The 20,721-nt window shown below is 32.3% G+C and overlaps 3 protein-coding genes across 6 annotated transcripts; all 3 read right to left on the reverse strand.

Annotated features, from left to right (window-relative positions):
• Positions 1 to 1,721: 1,721 nt before the first annotated feature.
• Positions 1,722 to 6,375, reverse strand: LOC125217812 (putative late blight resistance protein homolog R1A-3). Of its 2 annotated transcripts, XR_007175819.2 has the most exons (3): positions 3,567 to 6,375; positions 3,310 to 3,373; positions 1,722 to 1,928 (listed from the first exon to the last, which is right to left on the reverse strand). XR_007175819.2 is itself a non-coding variant. In XM_048119351.2 (2 exons), exon 1 carries the CDS (start codon positions 6,320 to 6,322, stop codon positions 3,602 to 3,604), a length of 2,721 nt encoding a protein of 906 aa, XP_047975308.2. In that variant the 5' UTR covers positions 6,323 to 6,375; the 3' UTR covers positions 3,175 to 3,373; positions 3,567 to 3,601. The 2 variants fall into 2 exon arrangements, 1 of the variants encoding a protein (XP_047975308.2); XM_048119351.2 differs by lacking the exon at positions 1,722 to 1,928 and having other exon boundaries at positions 3,175 to 3,373.
• A 3,356-nt stretch (positions 6,376 to 9,731) lies between these two features.
• LOC125223147 (uncharacterized) lies at positions 9,732 to 14,318 on the reverse strand. Of its 3 annotated transcripts, none has more exons than XM_048126149.2 (6): positions 14,046 to 14,276; positions 13,834 to 13,908; positions 12,832 to 12,967; positions 11,947 to 12,087; positions 11,758 to 11,879; positions 9,732 to 10,131 (listed from the first exon to the last, which is right to left on the reverse strand). In XM_048126149.2, the coding sequence occupies exons 2-6, from the start codon at positions 13,881 to 13,883 to the stop codon at positions 9,966 to 9,968; spliced, it is 615 nt and encodes a 204-aa protein (XP_047982106.2). In that variant the 5' UTR covers positions 13,884 to 13,908; positions 14,046 to 14,276; the 3' UTR covers positions 9,732 to 9,965. The 3 variants fall into 3 exon arrangements, with proteins under 3 accessions (XP_047982106.2, XP_047982107.2, XP_088918923.1); XM_048126150.2 differs by having other exon boundaries at positions 11,950 to 12,087; positions 14,046 to 14,271; XM_089062797.1 differs by having other exon boundaries at positions 10,022 to 10,148; positions 14,046 to 14,318.
• A 958-nt stretch (positions 14,319 to 15,276) lies between these two features.
• On the reverse strand, positions 15,277 to 17,500 carry LOC125220863 (PRA1 family protein B3-like). Its single transcript, XM_089062799.1, has 2 exons — positions 16,964 to 17,500; positions 15,277 to 16,347 (listed from the first exon to the last, which is right to left on the reverse strand). The coding sequence occupies exon 1, from the start codon at positions 17,393 to 17,395 to the stop codon at positions 16,967 to 16,969; it is 429 nt and encodes a 142-aa protein (XP_088918925.1). The 5' UTR covers positions 17,396 to 17,500; the 3' UTR covers positions 15,277 to 16,347; positions 16,964 to 16,966.
• Positions 17,501 to 20,721: the final 3,221 nt, after the last annotated feature.

The raw sequence follows: 20,721 nt of genomic DNA on the forward strand, positions 1-20,721 counted from the left end.
GACCATTGTATTGAATCACTTAGATATTACAACTATATTCTACTATATCACTCTAATATATTATCAACAATTTATTTATTTTGTATTATCATAATTATAACTTTTATTTCCAATAGTAATCATTAGAATCTTAATAGTCTTTTTATTAGAATAATGGCCATTAGTAATTATTTAACATATCCCTTGGTAAATTAAATATGTTATAATTTAATTGTTTTTAATATTTATTTATTTATTTTTATTTTAATACTATTGGTATCATTTAACTATTTTTTTTTTTTTTGCACGTCAATTTTTTAAATTTGTGGTTATTACGTGTGTTGAATTATAACAATAATAGTTTAATATTGATTTAAATTTATTTATTCACGATTATAATTTTTATATAGAAAGTAGTTCACGAATGTTATAATTTCGATTGATTCTAATATATGAGTAGTATTTTTAATTAGTATGATATGTGGATTCCTTTTATTCTTCTTAGAACTTAGAACTTAATGAAATGATGTTATTTCAAATGTCCACGTTCATGTTTTGTGAATTAATGCTCTCCAAGTTTTTATAATTTTTTATTAATTATTTCAAGTTTAATTAATTAATAATCTAAAATTAATGTTTCAAAATATCTTAATCCGTGCATCGCACAGGTGTGATACTAGTTGATAATAATTCTCAAGATCGTTTATCAGAGGCCCATTATTCATGTTTGTGAGGAGTGGAGTAGGAAATAGTGGAGGAAAATGTGTAGGTGATCTACACTGCTGGACCAGTGGTCCGTGTTGATTTCTAGACTCAATTACTTAGAAGTAAAGGAAAAATAAAGTGGAAAATGAAAAAGGTAAAAAGATAAAGAAAGAGAAAAGTAATAGAGAGTAAAGTAGGTGTGGAAAAATATGTTGACTTTTACTAAAAATGGAATAACTTTATTACTATGGAATGTACCAAAATAGCAAAATGACTCTATTACTATGGAACGGAGGGAGTAATACCTTTGTTAGAAGCTTTTTATTCCCACATACCTTCATAACTTCATTCTTGTTGAGCGTTTCTATATGTTGTGTGTCAAATATTCCAACACATCCAACCAAATCGTCCATTTTTTTTAATATTGAATTTATTTTTATCTCCTCTACATCATCTTATCCATCATTAATATTCATCCAACCCAATCAAATATACTTTCATGGTTTATTAATGACCATCCAACTATAACATTATATATTATTTTTTTAACAATAATATTATTGAATGAAACATTTATTATTGCATAATAAAAATTATAAAAAAAATAATAAATAACAAACTAAAAATTATAAAAACATCAAAGTTAGGAAAATAATCTGGAGAATGATCAAAAATTCGGGAAGGAAATATGTTATTCTCATCATTATTCATAATGAACAACAAAGAGGACTACAAAATAAGAAATTATACCAAAGAAGAAGGATTATATGAGAAAAGATAAGATTTTTTTATATGCAAAACTATAGCAAATGTGGTCTCTATTTATAGACGATGAAAAATTATGAATTTTGGTAGAATTTTTTATAAATTTTTAATATAATGTATAAAAAATAAATTAATTTTTAAAAAATAAGATCAACCAATGAAATTGTGCCACATGGCACAATCTCATTAGATGATTCATCAACACATTGGAGAGACCGTCTGGCTGATGGTTGGCAACCAACAGACCATGGCCGACGAGAGAGACAAACCACCATTTCAATTCTTTTTTTTTTTCAATTGCAAAGTGAGGTGGAGGCCAATCACCTCCGCCGATAAACATGATCTAATTATTGGTTAGAGGTTGCAATTACATATCTCTCGTACAAAAAAGGTTGAAACCCAACCCTAAGGGCCCATACATCCCGATCCGACAGTGAGCGAAATGCAAGTCAATATTGGAAGATGGAATAGCTCTGTCGCTGCAATGAATGAATAACAATTCAGCACACAATGTACTGATGTAGATATTTGAAAAGGTTGAAGCGGACAAAATTAAACATGAGGATGTTCATCAAGCATCCATAGGCAAATGAACCAGAATACTCCTAGAATGAATATTTGACAGTTTCTTTAATATTGATGCTTATTAAACAGTCGGTTGAAATAATAACTAAAAGGCTTAAATCAGCAGTCAAGGATAGTGGATAGTTAGATTTTCTGCTCCAATCTGCTTAGATTAAAACAGCAAACTAGGAAAGCCAAACTCGGTAATACAATGCAATAGCAAGTATATCACATTAGTCCACTGCACCATAACCGTACTTAATACGAAAAATGTATTTATTGATTTAATTCTATTTTAAATGGTTATCTTGGTTGACATAGAAACTGAATGTAACCTTACCAAAAACATACTATGATTGCTTAGATGTATTTGTGTACACGAAAGTTAATGCAAAATAGTTGAAGTGCAAAAAATTCTTTGCACATATCACATGAACGTGCCAGTATATTTGACAAAGACTCGAGACACACTGAAAGTCCTCACCAGAATTGTAATTCGATAATCAACACGTGATTAGAAAAGCCATGTGATTCAACATAAATCACAATATCACAAGCACAAGGCACATAATCTTATCCACACTTTTCTAGCTGCAAAATTTCTCAAACAATCAGATGATGGTTGACCACATAAAATGCAATTTTCCACATCCACAACAGAACATTGACCACGATATAAAACTCGGAATCATATTTGTCTGGGCAAGTTTAAATAATATGGCCTATGGAAAAGATATTATTATACTGATATAGATCCTCAATCTAATTCATGGCATATAATTTGTGTATGCATATATAGCTAGTAGTTTTACACAAGTGGTGAGATCATCATCACATTTAACGATTTGGAGAAATGTTTGTTGCTGGAATCCGAAGCCGACTGTGAGGTGAAGAAATATCTCAATTTGCTTTTACTAAGTAGAATTTTGAGCATAGCTTGTTCAAACTAAGGCAGTTTCTAACTTATGCAGCTGGGATTGTTTTCCTTTCTATTTCTAGATACAAAATCTATGGTATGATCATGATATAGTACATTGAATGTTTTTGTGTGAACATAATTGATGTTCAACCAGTCCTATTCCTAGAAGCTGATTTCATCCCTATGTTAACAATCGCATCTGATTGTAGAATAAATGTAACTACAAATGTTAATCCAAAACAAACATTTAACTTTGAGAAATACATTATAACATCATAACAAAACATTTATCATTCACAGTTATTTGAAACTAGTTTGCAAGCAAGGAGGAGTTTATCAACCATTCACACTTAAACAAACATAACCAACCACTGCACCTTTATTTCTCTGCCTCTTTCATCAGTATAATATCTGCTAAGCCGCCTCATCAAAGCTCTGCATCTGAAAAAACAAGAAGAAAAAATGACAGGAATCAAGCGACATTCTAAAAACTGTGAAATGTTAAAAAGATAGGAAGATGCTTAGCTATTGGCAAACTGTGTGCATTTTCATAACCACTTACTTAGTTTACCAATCTTATTTCTGTAAAGTTAAAAAAAGATGTTAAACATCACAACTTTGATGAGTTCCTTACCTGATAAGAAGCACACAGACAGGTTTGAAAGATGATCAGGACCGCTTAACATGAACTTTTAGGTCTTCATTTCCGTATTCCCATTGTTCCTCTTGTATTTTTTTTGCCGAGTCCAAAAGAGATTGGCTATGATCATCAACCTCAATCAGTTGAAGTGTTGGAATCTCTCCAATATCATATGGAATCTCATCCAAGTATGGACAACGATGAAGTGTTAGGCACTGGAGCCTCGGAAAATGGCTACTATCAGTTGTCCAATACTTCAGATTTGATTCATCAATAAGCAGATGTATCAAATTACCAAATCCCTCATCAATGGTTTCCCATTGTTCCCCAAAGCAAGCATAGTTCTTTAGTTTCAACACTTGAAGATTTGGCAACGAACCAACAATTGTCATATCTTTCCAAGAAATCCATCTGCCACTCAATTCTAACTTTTTCATCAATAAGGGAAAAGTAAGACCGTAGAGATGCGGCACAGATGAACTCTGCATCTTTAATTTCAACTTCTCAAGTCGAAGCAAATGTTCAAGATTGCCAAGATAATAGCCTGCACTAAATTTCTCTTCAGAGTAGCATATTCCCAACTTTTTGATGTTTGGGATCATATCCACCATCCTTTCACTACATACAAAGTTTGTTGCCACAGAAAGCGTTTGTAAGCTATTTAGAGAATGAGTTACTCCTTCAGGAAGAAGTAAAGGATGAAAGGAGAAGGCGATAAGATGTCTCAACCGACTCAGACTCCAAATCTCCACTGGCAAACGAACATCAGATCTGTAAATAATTAAGGTCTGCAGATTCTGAAGCTTTGCTATAACTGGAGGGACAATACTATTAGGAATATTGGAAGCAAGGTACGTGAGATCAATCAATTCAAACACTTGACCTAGTTCCCAATATGAACAGTCATTTCTACGTAAAACATGAAGGACCCTAAGTGAAGTAAAGTTTTGTACAGAGCCTTTGGGCCTATACCCTCTCTGTGGGATGCATATAATAGAATTGGTGCATGAGCTATGCATGGAGTCTTTAAGATTAAGATCATGCCAACTAACACTTATGCGACGATGGTTTTGAAGGACTTGTGGAAGAAAATGCCTTCTCAAGATAGGATTAGGGAAGTAGTCCGTAACAGAAAGAAGGAACTTCGCTTGCCCGGCCTGTCTCACACAAAAGTCCCATACCATACTATGCAGCCTGCAACTTTTAATTTTACCATCCCTTTTCCGTCTAGTTACCAAAACTAGAGTTTGCTTGATCAAATTCTCCAAGCACTCTTCCGCCACCACTTCTACTCTTTCAGATTCGTTGTGACATTCCAAAAAGCCCTCAGCTGCCCAAAGTTTGATGAGTTCAGAGGCATGGATGTCATAATATTGAGGGAAGGCTGCCATATACAAGAAACACTTCCTCAAATGTTGAGGCAAGTGGTTGTAACTCAAAGATAATATTGATCCCAAGTGCCCATCATTTACTTCAATTTTCTGCCACATCTTTGGCGTTCTAAGAATCCTCGATAAAAGTCCTGCCACAATAACAATTGAGAGGGGCAGTCCTCCACATCCTTTTACAATTTTTTTCCCTACACTTTGTAGCTCAAGAGGACAATTTTGATCTCCAAAAACCTTCTGTTGGAACAAACGCCAACTTTGTTGGTCATCCAAGAAATCCATCTTATGAATATTGTGCGATACGGCAGTAGCCACATCCATTTGCCTTGTGGTTAGTATGATCCTGCTTCCATTTCTATTGTCAGGAAATAGCATCCGTACGCGATCCCAAGCTTCCGCACTCCAAATGTCGTCCATTACAATGAGATACCTCCTCCCCCATAAGATTTTGTAAATTTCTTCCTCCTCTGCTTGGGATCCTTTCGACGAATCCCTTCCAACTGGATCTACTTTTCGTTTGAGTGAAGCTAGTAATTGAGAGAGAATACTTTCTACACTATAATCTTGTGATATTGTGACCCAAGCTTGAATATCAAAATGTTGCTTAATCAATGTACGATCAAAAATATGTCTAGCAAGTGTGGACTTACCAATACCTCCCATTCCGACAATCGAGAGGATTTGTAGGTTGGAATAGGATGAATAGTCAGTTATTCGGTCCATCATCTGTAGTATATCTTCATCAAAACCAACCACAACCACATCATCTTTGCTCGATGCAGGTCTTGATGATGATGTAGCAGCAGTAGAGTCACTTAGATCTTCAGAAAAACCAACCGCAACATCTTTGATCGTGAGTGGAGGTGTATCACTCGGATCTACATCTGCTAATTCTCTGTCACTTGACTCTATTTTCTCGGCTAATCTCCTGAACCGTTTTGAATTTACGACAATCAGCTCCGTTGCAACCACTGGATCCACAACTTCACTCTCGAGTGTAGATACTGATGATGAACCGACAGCAGGGGAATCACTCTGTTGACGTATGTAGTCAACCACATCTTCGACAGTTGAGTCGAGCTCCTCTTCCAATTCCCTCAACTGATCGTAAAGTCTGACAGATCCACAATCAGCTGATAGATTCTGTGGGGAGAAGAGATATTCAATAATCTCTTTTGCTGTATTTGCTACCTCCCTTATTACTTCTTTTTCTGGAAAATGTTGGACAAAATGCATCAAAATGACAGCTTTGTCGTGGATGCATATAATTAGAAGTTTTACACGACGGATGGTCAGATCATCGTCGCGTTTATAGATTTGGAGTAAGGTTTGCAGTAGCAAATCCAGAGCTTCATCAGCCATTTCAAGTCTACGCCAATAATTTGCTTTGTGTGGAGAAAAAAACAGGCAAGAAAAAGGAGATTTGACAGTTGGCAAATAGTGCTTCCTCCATTTATTACTGAGGCAGTGGAGTCCTCCGTTCCGTTCATTTCTAAAAGTTATATTATAGTTGAGTAATTTCACGGTACTCTCTCCGTATACAAAAAATAGAAATATTTAAAACGATACAGTTTTAATGCATAATTGGTAAAATAAGTAAAAAGAATTGGTAAAGTAAGAGAAAGGAAAAGAAAAAATGAAGAAAGTAAGATTGAGAAAGAGAAAAAGTAGCAAAAATAGAGTTAGTAGATTGTGGGATTCATGTCTTAAAATAGAAAGATTCTAAAGTTTCTATTTTTAAGGAACGATCCAAAATGAAGATAGTTGTCATTTTTAAAAAATACTAGAAGAGTAGCTTTATTCTTTCTACTTTATTCACTTTTTACATTATTCTCTCAACTTTATTCACTTTTTACGTTATTCTCTCTACTTTATTCATTTTTTTACTTTTCTCTCTACCTTTTTTTTTCTTTCTATTTTTCTATCTATCTATTTAACACACTCAATATTCTTTTCTTGAACTTGTACCAAAAAGTTTAGCCTACAAAATTTAAAATTAAATTTATTTTCTCCATAACATCAAATAATCAAATAAACAACAAATGAGCAACATCCTTATTTCACGCACTTTTAGGGTTATTTATTTTGTTTTATATATTTAATTTTATTTTAATACATTAAAAAAATATTATTTACATTTTTAATTTTATAAAATTTGAAATTAATTTATTATCTCTATAACTTCAAATAATTGAAAAAATAACAAATCGAGCTTTGATTTTTTATAAATCTTACTCCATAAAACTAAAAATGTCAATAACATTTTTAAATAGAGTAAACTATATAAATGGAGAGTATATGATCTTTCACTTTCGTAAATAAATGGTATCTGATTTTTATTTTATATTGTTTTTGGTACTCGAGACAAAAATAACCTTAGGTACCAAATATGTGATTTTTTTGTTATGGATGATATTTTGGAAATTTCAATTATATACCAAATATGTGATTTATTTTTTCTTCCTTTTTTATTTCTTTTTCTCTGAACTACGTAAATGGTACCTGATCTTTCACTTTCGCACATAAATGGTACTTGATCTTTATTTTATATCGTTTTTGCTACCTCGTGACAAAAATAATCCCAGATACCAAACATGTGATTTTTTTTGTTATGGGGGATATTTTTGGAAATTTCTATTAAATAGTAGTACCAAATATGTGATTGTTTTTTCTTCCTTTCTTATTTCTTTTTTAGTTTCTTCTTCATACTTTTTTTTCTTCATTTTCTTCGTTTTTTTTAGTATTTTATCTTTCTTTCTTCTCTCTTTTTTCTCCTTAGTTTATATTTCTTCTTCCTTCTTTTTTCTTTTATTTTCTTTTTCTTCTTTCCTTTTAGTTTTTTACACAGACATATCGATTGCATTCATAATATAAATCAAGAACAAAATGCCTAGTTAAATTAATTATTTAAAATAATTAAATCAATTGAATATTTTTTAGTAAATTACTTCAGACTCATTTTAAGACTGAAACATCTAACTAAAAATATTCAACCCGTTATATCATTATGAATACAATTTACAATAATTATTATTATTATTATTATTATTATTATTATTATTATTATTATTATTATTATTATTATTATTATTATTACATAATACTATGATGTGATTCATAATTTATATAATTATACTATAATTGTTTATTAATTACAACTAATTTTCAATATTATAACAATAATATATTTATAATTATTAAATATAATTATAACTATAATTATAATTTACTATATTTGAATGATATTAAAATTAAATTAATTATTAATTTTTAATATCAAAATAATAATATTAATATTGATTAATAAGAATAGTATATAAAGAGTGAGGAGAATGAGAGAAGATATTATAATATCACTTTTGGTACTAATTTTATGTTTGTCCAAAATATCATCTATGACATAAATGAGAAAATGTATTTGTTTAGAGGGTATTTTGGGAAGAAATTTGCATCAAGTACAAAAAATGTCATTTATAGGTACCAAAAGCGATATGAAATAAAGATCAAGTACCATTTATGTAGTTCATTTCTTCTTCTTTTTTCTCCTTGGTTTATGTTTTCATTTTTTTTCTTTTCTCTCCTTTCTCTTCTTTCCTTTTAATTGCATTCATAATAAAAACTAATTAAATCAATTGAATATTTTTAATTAAATTATTTTATACTCATTTTAAGATTGAAACACCTAACTTAAAATAGTCAATTGTTTATATAATTATGAATACAATTCACTATTGAAATTTTTATTATGACTATATTGATTAGTTATTAATTTAATATAAAATAATAATAATAATAATAATAATAATAACAGTTATTATTATATAATATTATACAGCTCATAATTTAAATAATTATACAATAATTATTTATTAATTAACTAGTTTTTAGTATGGTAACAATAACATTATTTTAATAATAATTAAATATAATTATAACTATAATTTTAATTAAGTATATTTGAATGATATTAAAAAATAAATTAATTATTTAATTTATAATATTAAAATAATAATATTAATATTGATTAATAATAATAGTATAAAGAGTGAGGAAAATGAGAGAATATTATATCACTTTTGGTAACAGTTTTGTATATGCTTAAAATATCCCTTTATGACAGAAATGAAAAATATACTGTATTTGTTTAGAGGACATTTTGGGGTGATCCTTATTTGCGGAAATGTTTTTATTTAAATTGAATAATAGAATGGTTGGACCCTTGAGCTTATCCTTAGCTAAGACGGATGTAGATATTGTGCTCTTAGTTAAGGACAATGAGTAAAAATTAGTCCGGACCCACTTCTATGCTCTTAGCTAAGAGCACAAAGTTGCTCTTGCGCCAACAATTATCCAACAAAATGCAGAATTACCAATGCTTCATTCAAAAGAAGCTTCAAAAGCATTCTTTATGCCTTTTTGCTTTTGCTTCTTTAATTTTTTATTCTCTTTTCACCGTGCCTTCGCCGATACTGTCATTTTGTTTTTCTGTATTATTCTCACACAAAAATAAATGTCTCTTCTTTGTTAATTATTCATTGAGAAATAAACATTATTATTAGCAACTCATTCTTGCTATCTTCATCCCTACAACAAAATAGCCCAACCGTAATATATCCAATTAGGGCTTGTTTGATTTTGAATTCCCGTGACTTCCGGCCTATCATGCACTCCCATTTCAAAATTAAGAATAGCACAATAACTGGCAAACATTTTACAAACACTCAAGAATATCTCATAACATACCAACATAATACTGATAAGTAGGTATGCATTTGGAAGAACAGACAATTTATTCTTTCCCGGTTCAAATAAGATTCGGTTCCCTTTTTACAAATAAGACTATTTACCCAATGGAACAATAATGTCTGTCGATTGATACAAAGATCCATGCGCTCAAATCTTTCAACAGTATAACCATGTCGGTAATTACACAGGCGCAGCCAACATTAGACGTAAAACCAAGTAAGATGGTGTAATCAGTAGTAGCCTAGAAAGAAAAGCATTCTTAGTTGACTGGAGTGGGGCCTGGCTTCCTCTGGAAGAAAAGCGAACCTAATAGAACAGCAATCCCTGTTATTGCAATAGTAAACAGTAGACGCCTAGGTGAAAACTCACGCGGTTGCCTCCTCGGAGCACCTGCAGCCCTTTCCCTTTCCAGTGCTCTCGTGTTCCTTCAAAGATATCATAACTATTCCTCAACTGAGTAAAAATTAAAATCAAACAGAAAACAAGTACCACCGAATTTTACTCTAATTATGTTAGACGTTAGAGTCTGGTGTTAACTGACAATCTTAAGGAATGTTGTGAAAGAAATCATAGCAACTCATTACTTCAGAACTACTAATTTGATTTTGTTCAAGCAATGGCTGACAAACTGTAGAGTGTAGAATAATACAGTAATGTAAAATTGCACCTCAACATTAATGAGAAGTTTATAATTAAGGGGAAGATCCTATGGAACATGACAATGCATGTAATAACCCAATAGAGTATAACAAACAAACAAAAAGAAGAAAGAATTAGTTACACCCTCCGTTTCGCCATAGTTGAGGCGAAACTTTTCGGCACGGAGTTTTAGAAAGGAATATCGGGTGTGTTAAATAAATAGATAAAAAAGTAAGAGAGGAAAAGGTAGAGAGAATAAAGTATAAAGTGAATAAAGTATATAGTGAATAAAGTAGAGAGAATAAAGTAAGAGAGAGTAAAGTAAGAAAGAGAAAAAGGTTACCATATATAGAAATGACTCAACTATGAAGAAACTTTCCGAAATGGAAAAATGACTCAACTATGAAGAAATTGAGGGAGTATTTATCATACAATCTATGTACACATAGTTATAAATATAGATAATAGCAATTTAAATCACAAATTTTAGTTAAATTCTTATTAGTGTCTTAAGGTTTGAAAACAGAATATTAAATCTTGAAGTTCCAAATTTTCTCAATGATCTAATCAGTCAACTTTTGGGTAAAGTTGTTGATAATTTGGCAGCCGGAATTCCCGACGTGGACAAAACATCAGATGAACAAAACAACATCGTTTGGTGATGATCAAAACGATGCCATCTTGGAATTTTCTTTTATTTTATTTTCATTTTCCTTCTCCCTTTCTTTTCTTTTCTCTCTTGGTTTCAAAATCAGGCCCGACCCAAATAGGGTTGGAAAGAGAGACATTTTTTTAATATTTTTTAGTTTCTTAAACGAAAATGACGTTATGTAGCACACGTATGTACAACCTTATCAAAGCTATACACATAAGCGCCAGCTCATTCAAATTTATACATGCGAGCGCCGTTTTGCAGGGTGGTGACAATTGGGACAATTGAGAAAACTGAAACTTTAGTTTTTCATTTTTAAATCTTATGTGTCCGGAAAGAATTTCGACCAAAATTCGTAAGTTAAATGGCTATTTTCCCTTATATTTACTATTAGTCCCATAAATATTCAGTAGTGACACTATATCGATCATTCTTTTTCCCAAACTGAAACAGAAAAACCCAGGTACACTTTTTTCAAGGCTTAAACAGGAGACTACCTTATCAGGGAGTCACCAACTAGAAAACACGATAAAAATGATCCAGAAGAAAACTAGTAAATATTTCACCTAAAACCACATCTCTGGCAGTCTTCTGAAAACAAAGAATATCCACTTACATATCACCTCAAATTGTGTAGTCGGGCTATCAAATCACATACCTCAAATTTTGAAAATAATTTTTATAACACAAAAAGTAACCAAGCATCAAATAATATCACAAAAGCAAGAGGCTGAATAAATGAATATCACATTCTACTAACCTTGATGACTCAGCTACAGTACTAACAGGACCAGTGCATCTGCTTACATGGCTATGCATCTCTCGAAGTCTTATATATTTATGGCACATGTAGCATAACTCTGTTCGATTTCCACAAACTTCCTGAAATGAACAATGAATAGCACATTGAATCATATGAAGAAAATCACAAATCAAACTAACAACTTACTACCTGGTGCTCTAATAGATCAATTGCAGGCAGTGGAAATTCACAATATTCACAAGTCACAATTCTTTTCGGGCAATTTTCTCCTTTGTGAACATCTAAAATATCACGGTCCATAGTCTCACTGCACAGGGAACAACAGACCTGCCAATTAATTGAAAAGCCATGAGTACAATAAACTTGCACAACACAATTACGATTGAGACTCAAGAAAAATGTATTAAGTGCAAATACAATGATGCAAAAACAAATCATCCTTCCGTCAACACAGCATTCTAAACTATTAGTATCATAGTAATTAATTAATACTACTATAAGCAGTCATTCTTCAAGACAACTATTGTTATTTTAACCGAAGTACTATAAATGAGTTGAAAAGTTGATTACTTCCGGAGACTTTTTAGAATAATTAGCATAGTTGGTGACAGTTACATAAATTTGATATAAAAGTATAAAACACAAAGATTTCTATTATTAAAAGAGAATATGGATCAATAGTGCATGTAGAAAACATTTTGAGGTGTAAACACATGATATTTTGATTTCATGAATTGAGACTCAATTACCGAGAGATTTTGTATACAGTTCGCAGACCTGCTTGATCTCACATTTATAGTAAATTCATAGTAGATTTGACAGTATGGCTGGTCCATTTCTCGGGCTTTCTTTTCTCCTCACTCAAGTTCTTTATTCCCATACCATAGAATAGTCTTAGATTGCCATTCTTTCATACAAAATTATGTTCATTTGCCATAATCATTCATGCAACGTGATGAAGAATTAAGCCAATTCCATGTCAAAGACAATCAATTGGATGTCCCTGTTCCTAGAGATATATTTCCTTTATAAATTTCATAGAATTTAAACAGCGGAAATAAATTAGTATACCGGGGCATGGGTACTCAGAAAGTGCTCCTCTGCATGTTTTCGTGGTATCATATCACCACACACTTTACACTTCTCCAGATTCCGGGAGCAGTGAGCAAAATGCAAGTCAATATTGGAAGATGGAATAGCTCTGTCACTGCAACGAATGTATAATAATTCAGCACACAATGTAGATATTCCAAAAGTTGAAGCGGACAAAATTAAACATAAGGATGTTCAATCACACATCCATGAGGCAAAGGACCAGAATACTCCTAGATTGAAGATTTAACAGTTTCTTTAATATTGATGCTTGTTAAACAGTTGGTTGAAATAATAACAACTAAAAGGCTTAAATCAGCAGTCAAGGGTAGTGGATAGTTAGATTTTCTGCTCCAATCTGCTTAGATTAAAACAGAAAACTAGGAAAGCCAAGCTCGGTATACTATGCAATAGCAAGTACATCACATTATTTCACTGCACCATAACTGTACTTAATATGAAAAATGTATTTATTGATTTAATTATATTTTAAATGGTTATCTTAATTGACATAGAAACTGAATGTCACGTTACCAAAAACATACTATGATTGCTTAGATGTATTTGTGTACACGAAAGTAAGTGAGGCAGTAATGCAAAAGAGTTGAAGTGCAAAGAATTCTTTGCACATATCACATGAACGTGCCGGTATATTCGACACAGACTCGAGATGCACTGAAAGTCCGCACCAGCATTGTAATTCGATAATCAACTCGTGATTAGAAAAGACATGTGATTCAACATAAATCACAATATCACAAACACAGGCACATAATCTTATTGTGTAATCACTCAATCTGCCACAGTTTTCTAGCTGCAAAATTTCTCAAACAATCAGATGATGGTTGACCACTTAAAATGCGAATTTCCACATCCACAACAGAAACATTGACCACGATATAAAACTCGGAATCATAATCATACAATAGAAACAGATAAATATTTCGAAAAAAAAAAAGGAAATTCGGAAATGAAACTAACCAGTGACCGCATACGCTAGTGACCTGATCATCATCAGAAACTCCAGCCATTCCCCTCTTTGAAAACAGGAAAGCACTGCCGCACAGCAAAACCAGTAGCAATATTCACAAATTCAGAGACGAAATATCAAATAAACAATCAAAAAATTGATCATCGGAAGTAATAGGTCAACACAATCGAATTGTAATCAATTATCGCAGGAAAATGATTACCGGAAGAATTGACCTCCTCTGCGCTCCGATAACAGGGACGATCAGATCAACCGGTATGAAAATTGGTTAAACCAATTGAGTGATGATATGTGGAAATTTATGGATGTAAAGTAAATTAGGTGAGAGGATTTTAGGTTTTAACAATGCGTACGTACAAACTTTTGGGGACTAGGAAGAGAGAGAGTGAGATGAGAGAGAGAAAGTCCAATTTGACGACGAAGATTTTGATGACACCGCACCAGCTCGTATGATTGAATGTCGGGATGTTTTACACGTGCTAGCTCAGCGCGTGACAAAATCATGGGCTCAGGAGTTGAGAAAATTCATTTTTTCGCAAGATAAGCACCACTGCTAATGCACTCAGATTGCTGCTTTTCTTCACAGATCAAACGAGTTTTGCTTAATGTATAGAAGCACCTTCAACCCGTTAGACCGACGAACTTGACGGGATTCTAAAAATCGAACAATCAGTGCGTCTAAAAATGCTAAGTAATACGTGTAGAATTTAAGGTCTTGCTGTTAGCACACCTCATAAATTCGATGATAGTTGCGACAATTAAAATGTCAAACTTTGCGTTGTGAGCATCAGTATCTCCGCAACATTCATCCACTATTGAAATGTGAAACCATGTTTTTGGGTAGATGCACAACTTTCCTTTTGATGGGGTTGTATTATTTAAATTTTGTATTATATTACAAAAGGAATTTTCCTATGATTATAGTTTGATGTCTTTGTGTGGATAACAATTTACACAAATTACCATAAAGTTAATGATAAATACAAATTTGAAATCACTGATTGACCATAATTCACAAGAAAATCAAATATCTGGTTAGGTATCAAATAATTACAAGTACTACATCCACCAAACCAAATAATGCAATTCCCACGTTTAATAAACTAAAAGAGCCAAAAACAAAAGAATATTTTATGGACACAATAATATTCTTGTTATCCTAAAAAAAACTCAAATCGATATATCTTCCTATTTTTCTCTACCACAGGCTCTTCCCATAACTTAAAAAACATTAGCAGAAATGTGCAAAAAATCCTCAAATGAAACACAGATATTCATCTCCCGACGGTGACGATGATGCAAGAGAAGATCAGATGCATTCATGCTGGGGGTGTTTCAAACTCGTATTCTCACGCTCAAGAAACCAAAGAAAGCTCAAAGATAGCAGCACCAACAGTTCTAGCTTTATAAGTTTCCCGTTTTTGAAGTCAAAAAAGCGTGGCAAGCAATCTGAGGCTTTTAGGTACAGTCCGTTGAGCTATGCTCAGAACTTCAACGATGGGATCGAATGGGAAGCCGACGACCCAGATTTTCGAGGGTTTACGTCGAGGTATGCTGCACCTACTTCGTCAAATCTTGATCCATGTTAGATAGTGAGCGACTCTAGTGTTATATATAGTTCTGTTTCAAATGAGTGTATATTGTTGTTAAAAATAATTGTCATCATCTAATAATACATCGATACATTGGTGGTGTCTGGTTTCTTAGATAAAATGGTATCATGATATAATCTAGGATTAAGTTGGGAGATTATTTTAGTTGGATGGGATTGACTATGACTAATTATCTCATCATTATTCATCTAGGATTAAGTTAGGGATTATTCAATCACATGAACCAAATATAATACATATTTAATCACGGGATAAAATCTTGTAAACCGAACAACTCCATAATGGATAATATAAATAAGAAAATATGGTCTAGACTTATAACCGAAACTCTGTGCTGACAAATTAATCACTCATTATCAATATCTATATATGTGCCAAATAATGTGTATACAAGTCTGATGCATGAAAAGTTTACGGTACAATAGTTCAATCACGAGAAACTGATAAATCTCTATATGTTAAAGACTTTTTCTGAACTTCGTGATTTTTTTGATAATTTGCTCTAATATACACGACACCTTTCATAAAATCTGTTCTATTAAATTCTATGCAAAAAATCTTACTTATAAATTAATATATTTTGTTCCCGTGTAATGTTATTAAATCACCCTAGAGAATAGTATAATCTTACCCCTTTTTATTTTAACACAATATATTGCAAACATGTAGCATATTTATTCCCGTGCAATGGTATTAATTTTCATAATATATTCAATACTATGCAAAAGATATTCCAAATTAATTGCAATTTCATTAAATTTTCATAATATATTCAATTCTATGCAAAAGATATTCCAAATTAATTGCAATTTCATTAAATCGAACATAATATACTATACATCCCACGCCTCTCATAAATCTGGTGTGGAGACCAATGCACAAGATTTTGTCCTAGAAAATAAACGCATGATTAATTACTTAATGATTATACAACATTACGAATCTCACACACAAGTACATAATTAATGGAAGATAATTACTAGGAAAAATCACAAATTTTAGTTTATCGACATGGACTTATTTTCATCAAATGAGTGTCGTACTTGTGGGAAAAAGAGTATATTTGCAGGGTTCAAGAAGTGGATATCATTGCCAGAAGATGACAGGGAAAGAAGAAGAAATTAGAGAATTTTGCAAGTCAAAAGCGATACTCAGTCCAAAGAGCAATGCTAAAAACTTAGAGAATTTTAAGTCCAATCCAAAGATACACACGATAAATTCATGGGAAAATGAGATCAACAAATTCTTTTTTCCCATGAGGTGTGCAACTTTTATTTTTAATTTATTTCCCTTTAGTATTGACAAAGTATAATAGAGTTATGTGTGAATATTTTTTAATAGTGTTGTGGAATTTTGTATTTTCCTACGAATTAAAAAATTAATTATAAATATGAAGAATATTGATGAAATTCAATCGCTGAAAACAACATAAAAACGATTTGAACAAACGCAACTTGCATTAATTTGAAATAGCAAATAATCCAATTGAAATACTGAAACGATTCACCTCTCAAAAGGTAGCGTAACGGTATCCGCCGCTAGGGTTACCGATGGAATAATCTTCCGGCAGCCTCGAAACGCCGTGCACGAGCGCGAGGGCGGCTCCGATCATCGAGGAAAGGAACAATTTCGTCCAGAAGTGATTCCAGAACAGCGCGCTCAAAGTGACGACGCCGAGAAATCCGATGGCGAATCTGTGATCGTGGAGGGGATAGTCGCGGGAGAGGACGAAGTAAATCCAGGCGGCGGAGAGGCAGAGGAAGAAGAGTAGGGAGTGGGGGCGGGTGAGGAGGGTTAGGAGGAAGATGATTATGGTCAAAACGACGTAGTTTCGGCGGAAATAGCGGAGGTTTTGGGTGACGCGGCAGATCGATTCGGAGAGGGAGGCGGGAGGCCTAAGGGCGGAGAGGTCTAGGAACTCCGCCCACGGCTGGAGCATGGCGGAGCTGGTGGTGGTTCAGCCGGTCAAGAGTTGGATCTCCTGCTTTTAATCACACTCTGCTGTCCGTTAAACGCGGGATTAAAGGCACAAAACGCATCAATTATGCTCATTTCTTTCTTTGTGTTTTCTCAATAGCTTCATTCTTTGTTTTATAGTATTATTATAGAATGTGATTATGAAAATATTAATTATGTTTATCAGTTATCAGTTATCACTCTTGAAAAATGGATAGTTGTCTATGATCTAAACATGGTGGAATTTAATTATTTGATCTTGGTTCAAACTTCCAATTTTTGAAGCTTTTTTTTATACAAAAATAAATTAAAAACTGTAAATTTGTCTTTGAGTTGAACATTTTATTTCAAGAATAATCATAACTAATATTTCATAATTGAATCCTATGCTATTTTTTAATACATAAGTGTTGCGTTTCGTGCCTAGGATTCCATAAAGTTTAATTATCTTTTGGGATGAATGGAATATTATTTTTATTCAAGTGGGATAGTACTATTAAATATATTATAATTTATTCAATTCTATGCATAAAATATTACTACAATTTAATTGAAATTTACTAGATTAACAATAATATACCCGGCCCCACACCTTTCAAAAATCTAGTGTGGATTATTATGCAAATGCAAGAAGATTTTAACCAAGAAAATTAAATGCATGATAATATACTTGTATACGAATTACGTGCATTTGGAACACGGAATTAGAATTGGAATTCTATGGAATTGAATTGGATTCAATTCCAAATTCATTGTTTGGTAAAATGAGAATTGATATGAAATTGAATTAACATGTTTGATAAATATACACACATTTCACACACTTCACACACCACACACATTTCACACATTTCACACACTACACACATTTCACATATTTCACACACTACACACACTTCACACATTTCACACACTACACATATTTCACACACTACACACATTTATTTTTTCAATTTCGTATTTTTGTTTTGGGGGCGGCGCGGATGGTTGTGGTGGTGAATAACGGAGTTGTATTGCATGTTAAATTGTGTCTTATCTTCTTGATTTCAGCTTTTTTGCGTTTTATGAAAAATTGGTCTGATTACGAATCTTAATTATTTGAAAATTTGATTAGTTGATTTCATCTAATTTAGTTGTTGAAATTTGGCTGTGATGAATTGATGTTCTTCGTGATTAGTATGAAAATAGAGGAATGGATTGTACACTACACATATTCGAATTTGTAGTGTTTGAAATGTGTGAAGTATGTGTAGTGTGTGAAATGTGTGAAGTATGTGAAATATGTGAAATATGTGAAATGTTTGTAGTGTGTGAAATGTGTGTAGTGTGTGCTATGTGTGTAGTGTGTGTAGTGTGTGCTATGTGTGTAGGGTGTGAAATGTGTGTAGTGTGTGTAGTGTGTGTAATGTTTGTTGCGTATGAAATATGTGAAATATGTGAAATGTTTGTAGTGTGTGAAATGTTTGAAACGTGTGTAGTGTGTGTAGTGTATGAAATGTGTGTAGTGTGTAATGAGTGTAGTGTGTGAAATATGTGAAATGTATGTAGTGTGTGAAATGTGTGAAATGTGTGTAGTGTGTGAAATATGTGAATGGTCTGTAGTGTGTGTAGTGGTGAAATGTGTGTAGTGTGTGAATTTTTTGTAATATCTGTAGAGTGTGAAATATGTGATATGTTTGTAATGTGTGAAATGTGTGTAGTGTGTGAAATATGTGAAATGTGTGTAGTGTGTGTAGTGTGTGCAATGTGTGAAATGTGTGTACTGTGTGAAATGTGTGTAGTGTGTGAAATATGTGAAATGTGTGTAGTGTGTGAAATGTGTGTAATGTGTGTAGTGTGTGAAATTTGTGTAGTGTGTGTAGTGTGTGAAATGTGTGAAATATGTGAAATGTGTGTAGTGTGTGAAATTTGTGTAGTGTGTGAAATTTGTGAAATTTATGTAATGTGTGTAGTGTGTGTAGTTTGTGAATTTTGTGTAGTGTGTGAAACGTGTGTAGTGTCTGAAATGTGTAAATGTGTGCAGTGCGGGAAATGAGTGAAATTTGTGTAGTGTATGTAGTGTGTGAAATGTGTGTAGTGTGTGTAGTGTGTGAAACGTGTGAAGTGTGTGTGTGTGAAATGTGTGTAATCTGTGTAACGTGTGTAGTTTATGTGAAATGTGTGTAGTGGATAGTAAAAACTATCTAATTTTATGACTTTGGAATTCCAATTTTCTTCTTTTGATATAAAATTCAAATCATGAAATTAAAAATTTTAGAATTATAATTCAATTCCAATTCTATTCATTTTTGTGATACCAAATAATGGAATTGGAATTGGAGGCTCCAATTCCAATTCCATAGTTCCAATTCCATGTTCCCAAACACACCTAAATGGAAGATAATTATTAGGAAAAATCATAAAACTTTTGCAATGGGGAAAAATTCAACTTCCAAGAATAAGGGTTTTAAGTCTAAGGAAAAGAAGAAATGTTCATCGCCCGTGGTGGACTTTGTAAAGTGTTTATCATCGAAAAAAGATGACGAGAGCAAGAACAAGAATAAGAAGAAATTAGAAGATCAACGGTCAATTCCAGAACTTTGATAATAGAGAAAAACCAGATCAATAAATTATACTTAGTGATTAGTATTTTTCTTTTGAATTTGTTACCCCTTAGTTTGAGGAAGGAAAGGATGACCTGGGTTCATGGGATGGATGGAATACTATTTTATTATGCAACTAGCAAGCATAAAATGATATCTTCATAAATTATATAAAGAATTAATGTTCATATCTATACATATATAAAGGGGGAGTTTTGGGGGTATTTATAGAAATATAAAATTATATTATACTTTTATTAAAAATGATAAACTTTCACCGGAACAATGGAACAATGAAACTAAAATTAGTGCTTAGTGGACGTTTCTTAATAATTTTGTTTAGTGAACGTTTCTTAATAATTTGACCAACTATAAGCATTTCCTTAACTAAATTTTTATTAGTTTTTAAATAAGTACTTAATATCTCCACTAAGTACTTAATATAACGGTTACATTATATAATTTCATCCATTTATTTCTATATAATTTTAAATTAATCAAATGAATGGTGAATGGTGGAACCAATCATATGCGGGCCATAATAAATAAATTCACTAAATTATCTGTCTTTTCTTCTTCCACACATTTAGGGCATTAATTTTCTCTACTCCTTCCAACTTCTTTCCCTCTCTATAAATTTTCATAAATATCTCCACTAAGTTCGTCGCAATTTTCCTTGCCATAGTTGCTAGAGTCCTCCATCGTGATTCCAGCAAGAAAACCGGAG

This window comes from Salvia hispanica, chromosome 1 (genome assembly GCF_029641045.1).
Source record: "Salvia hispanica isolate PSC_SH4W2 chromosome 1, Shi_PSC_v1, whole genome shotgun sequence".
NCBI classification, from domain to species: domain Eukaryota; kingdom Viridiplantae; phylum Streptophyta; class Magnoliopsida; order Lamiales; family Lamiaceae; genus Salvia; species Salvia hispanica.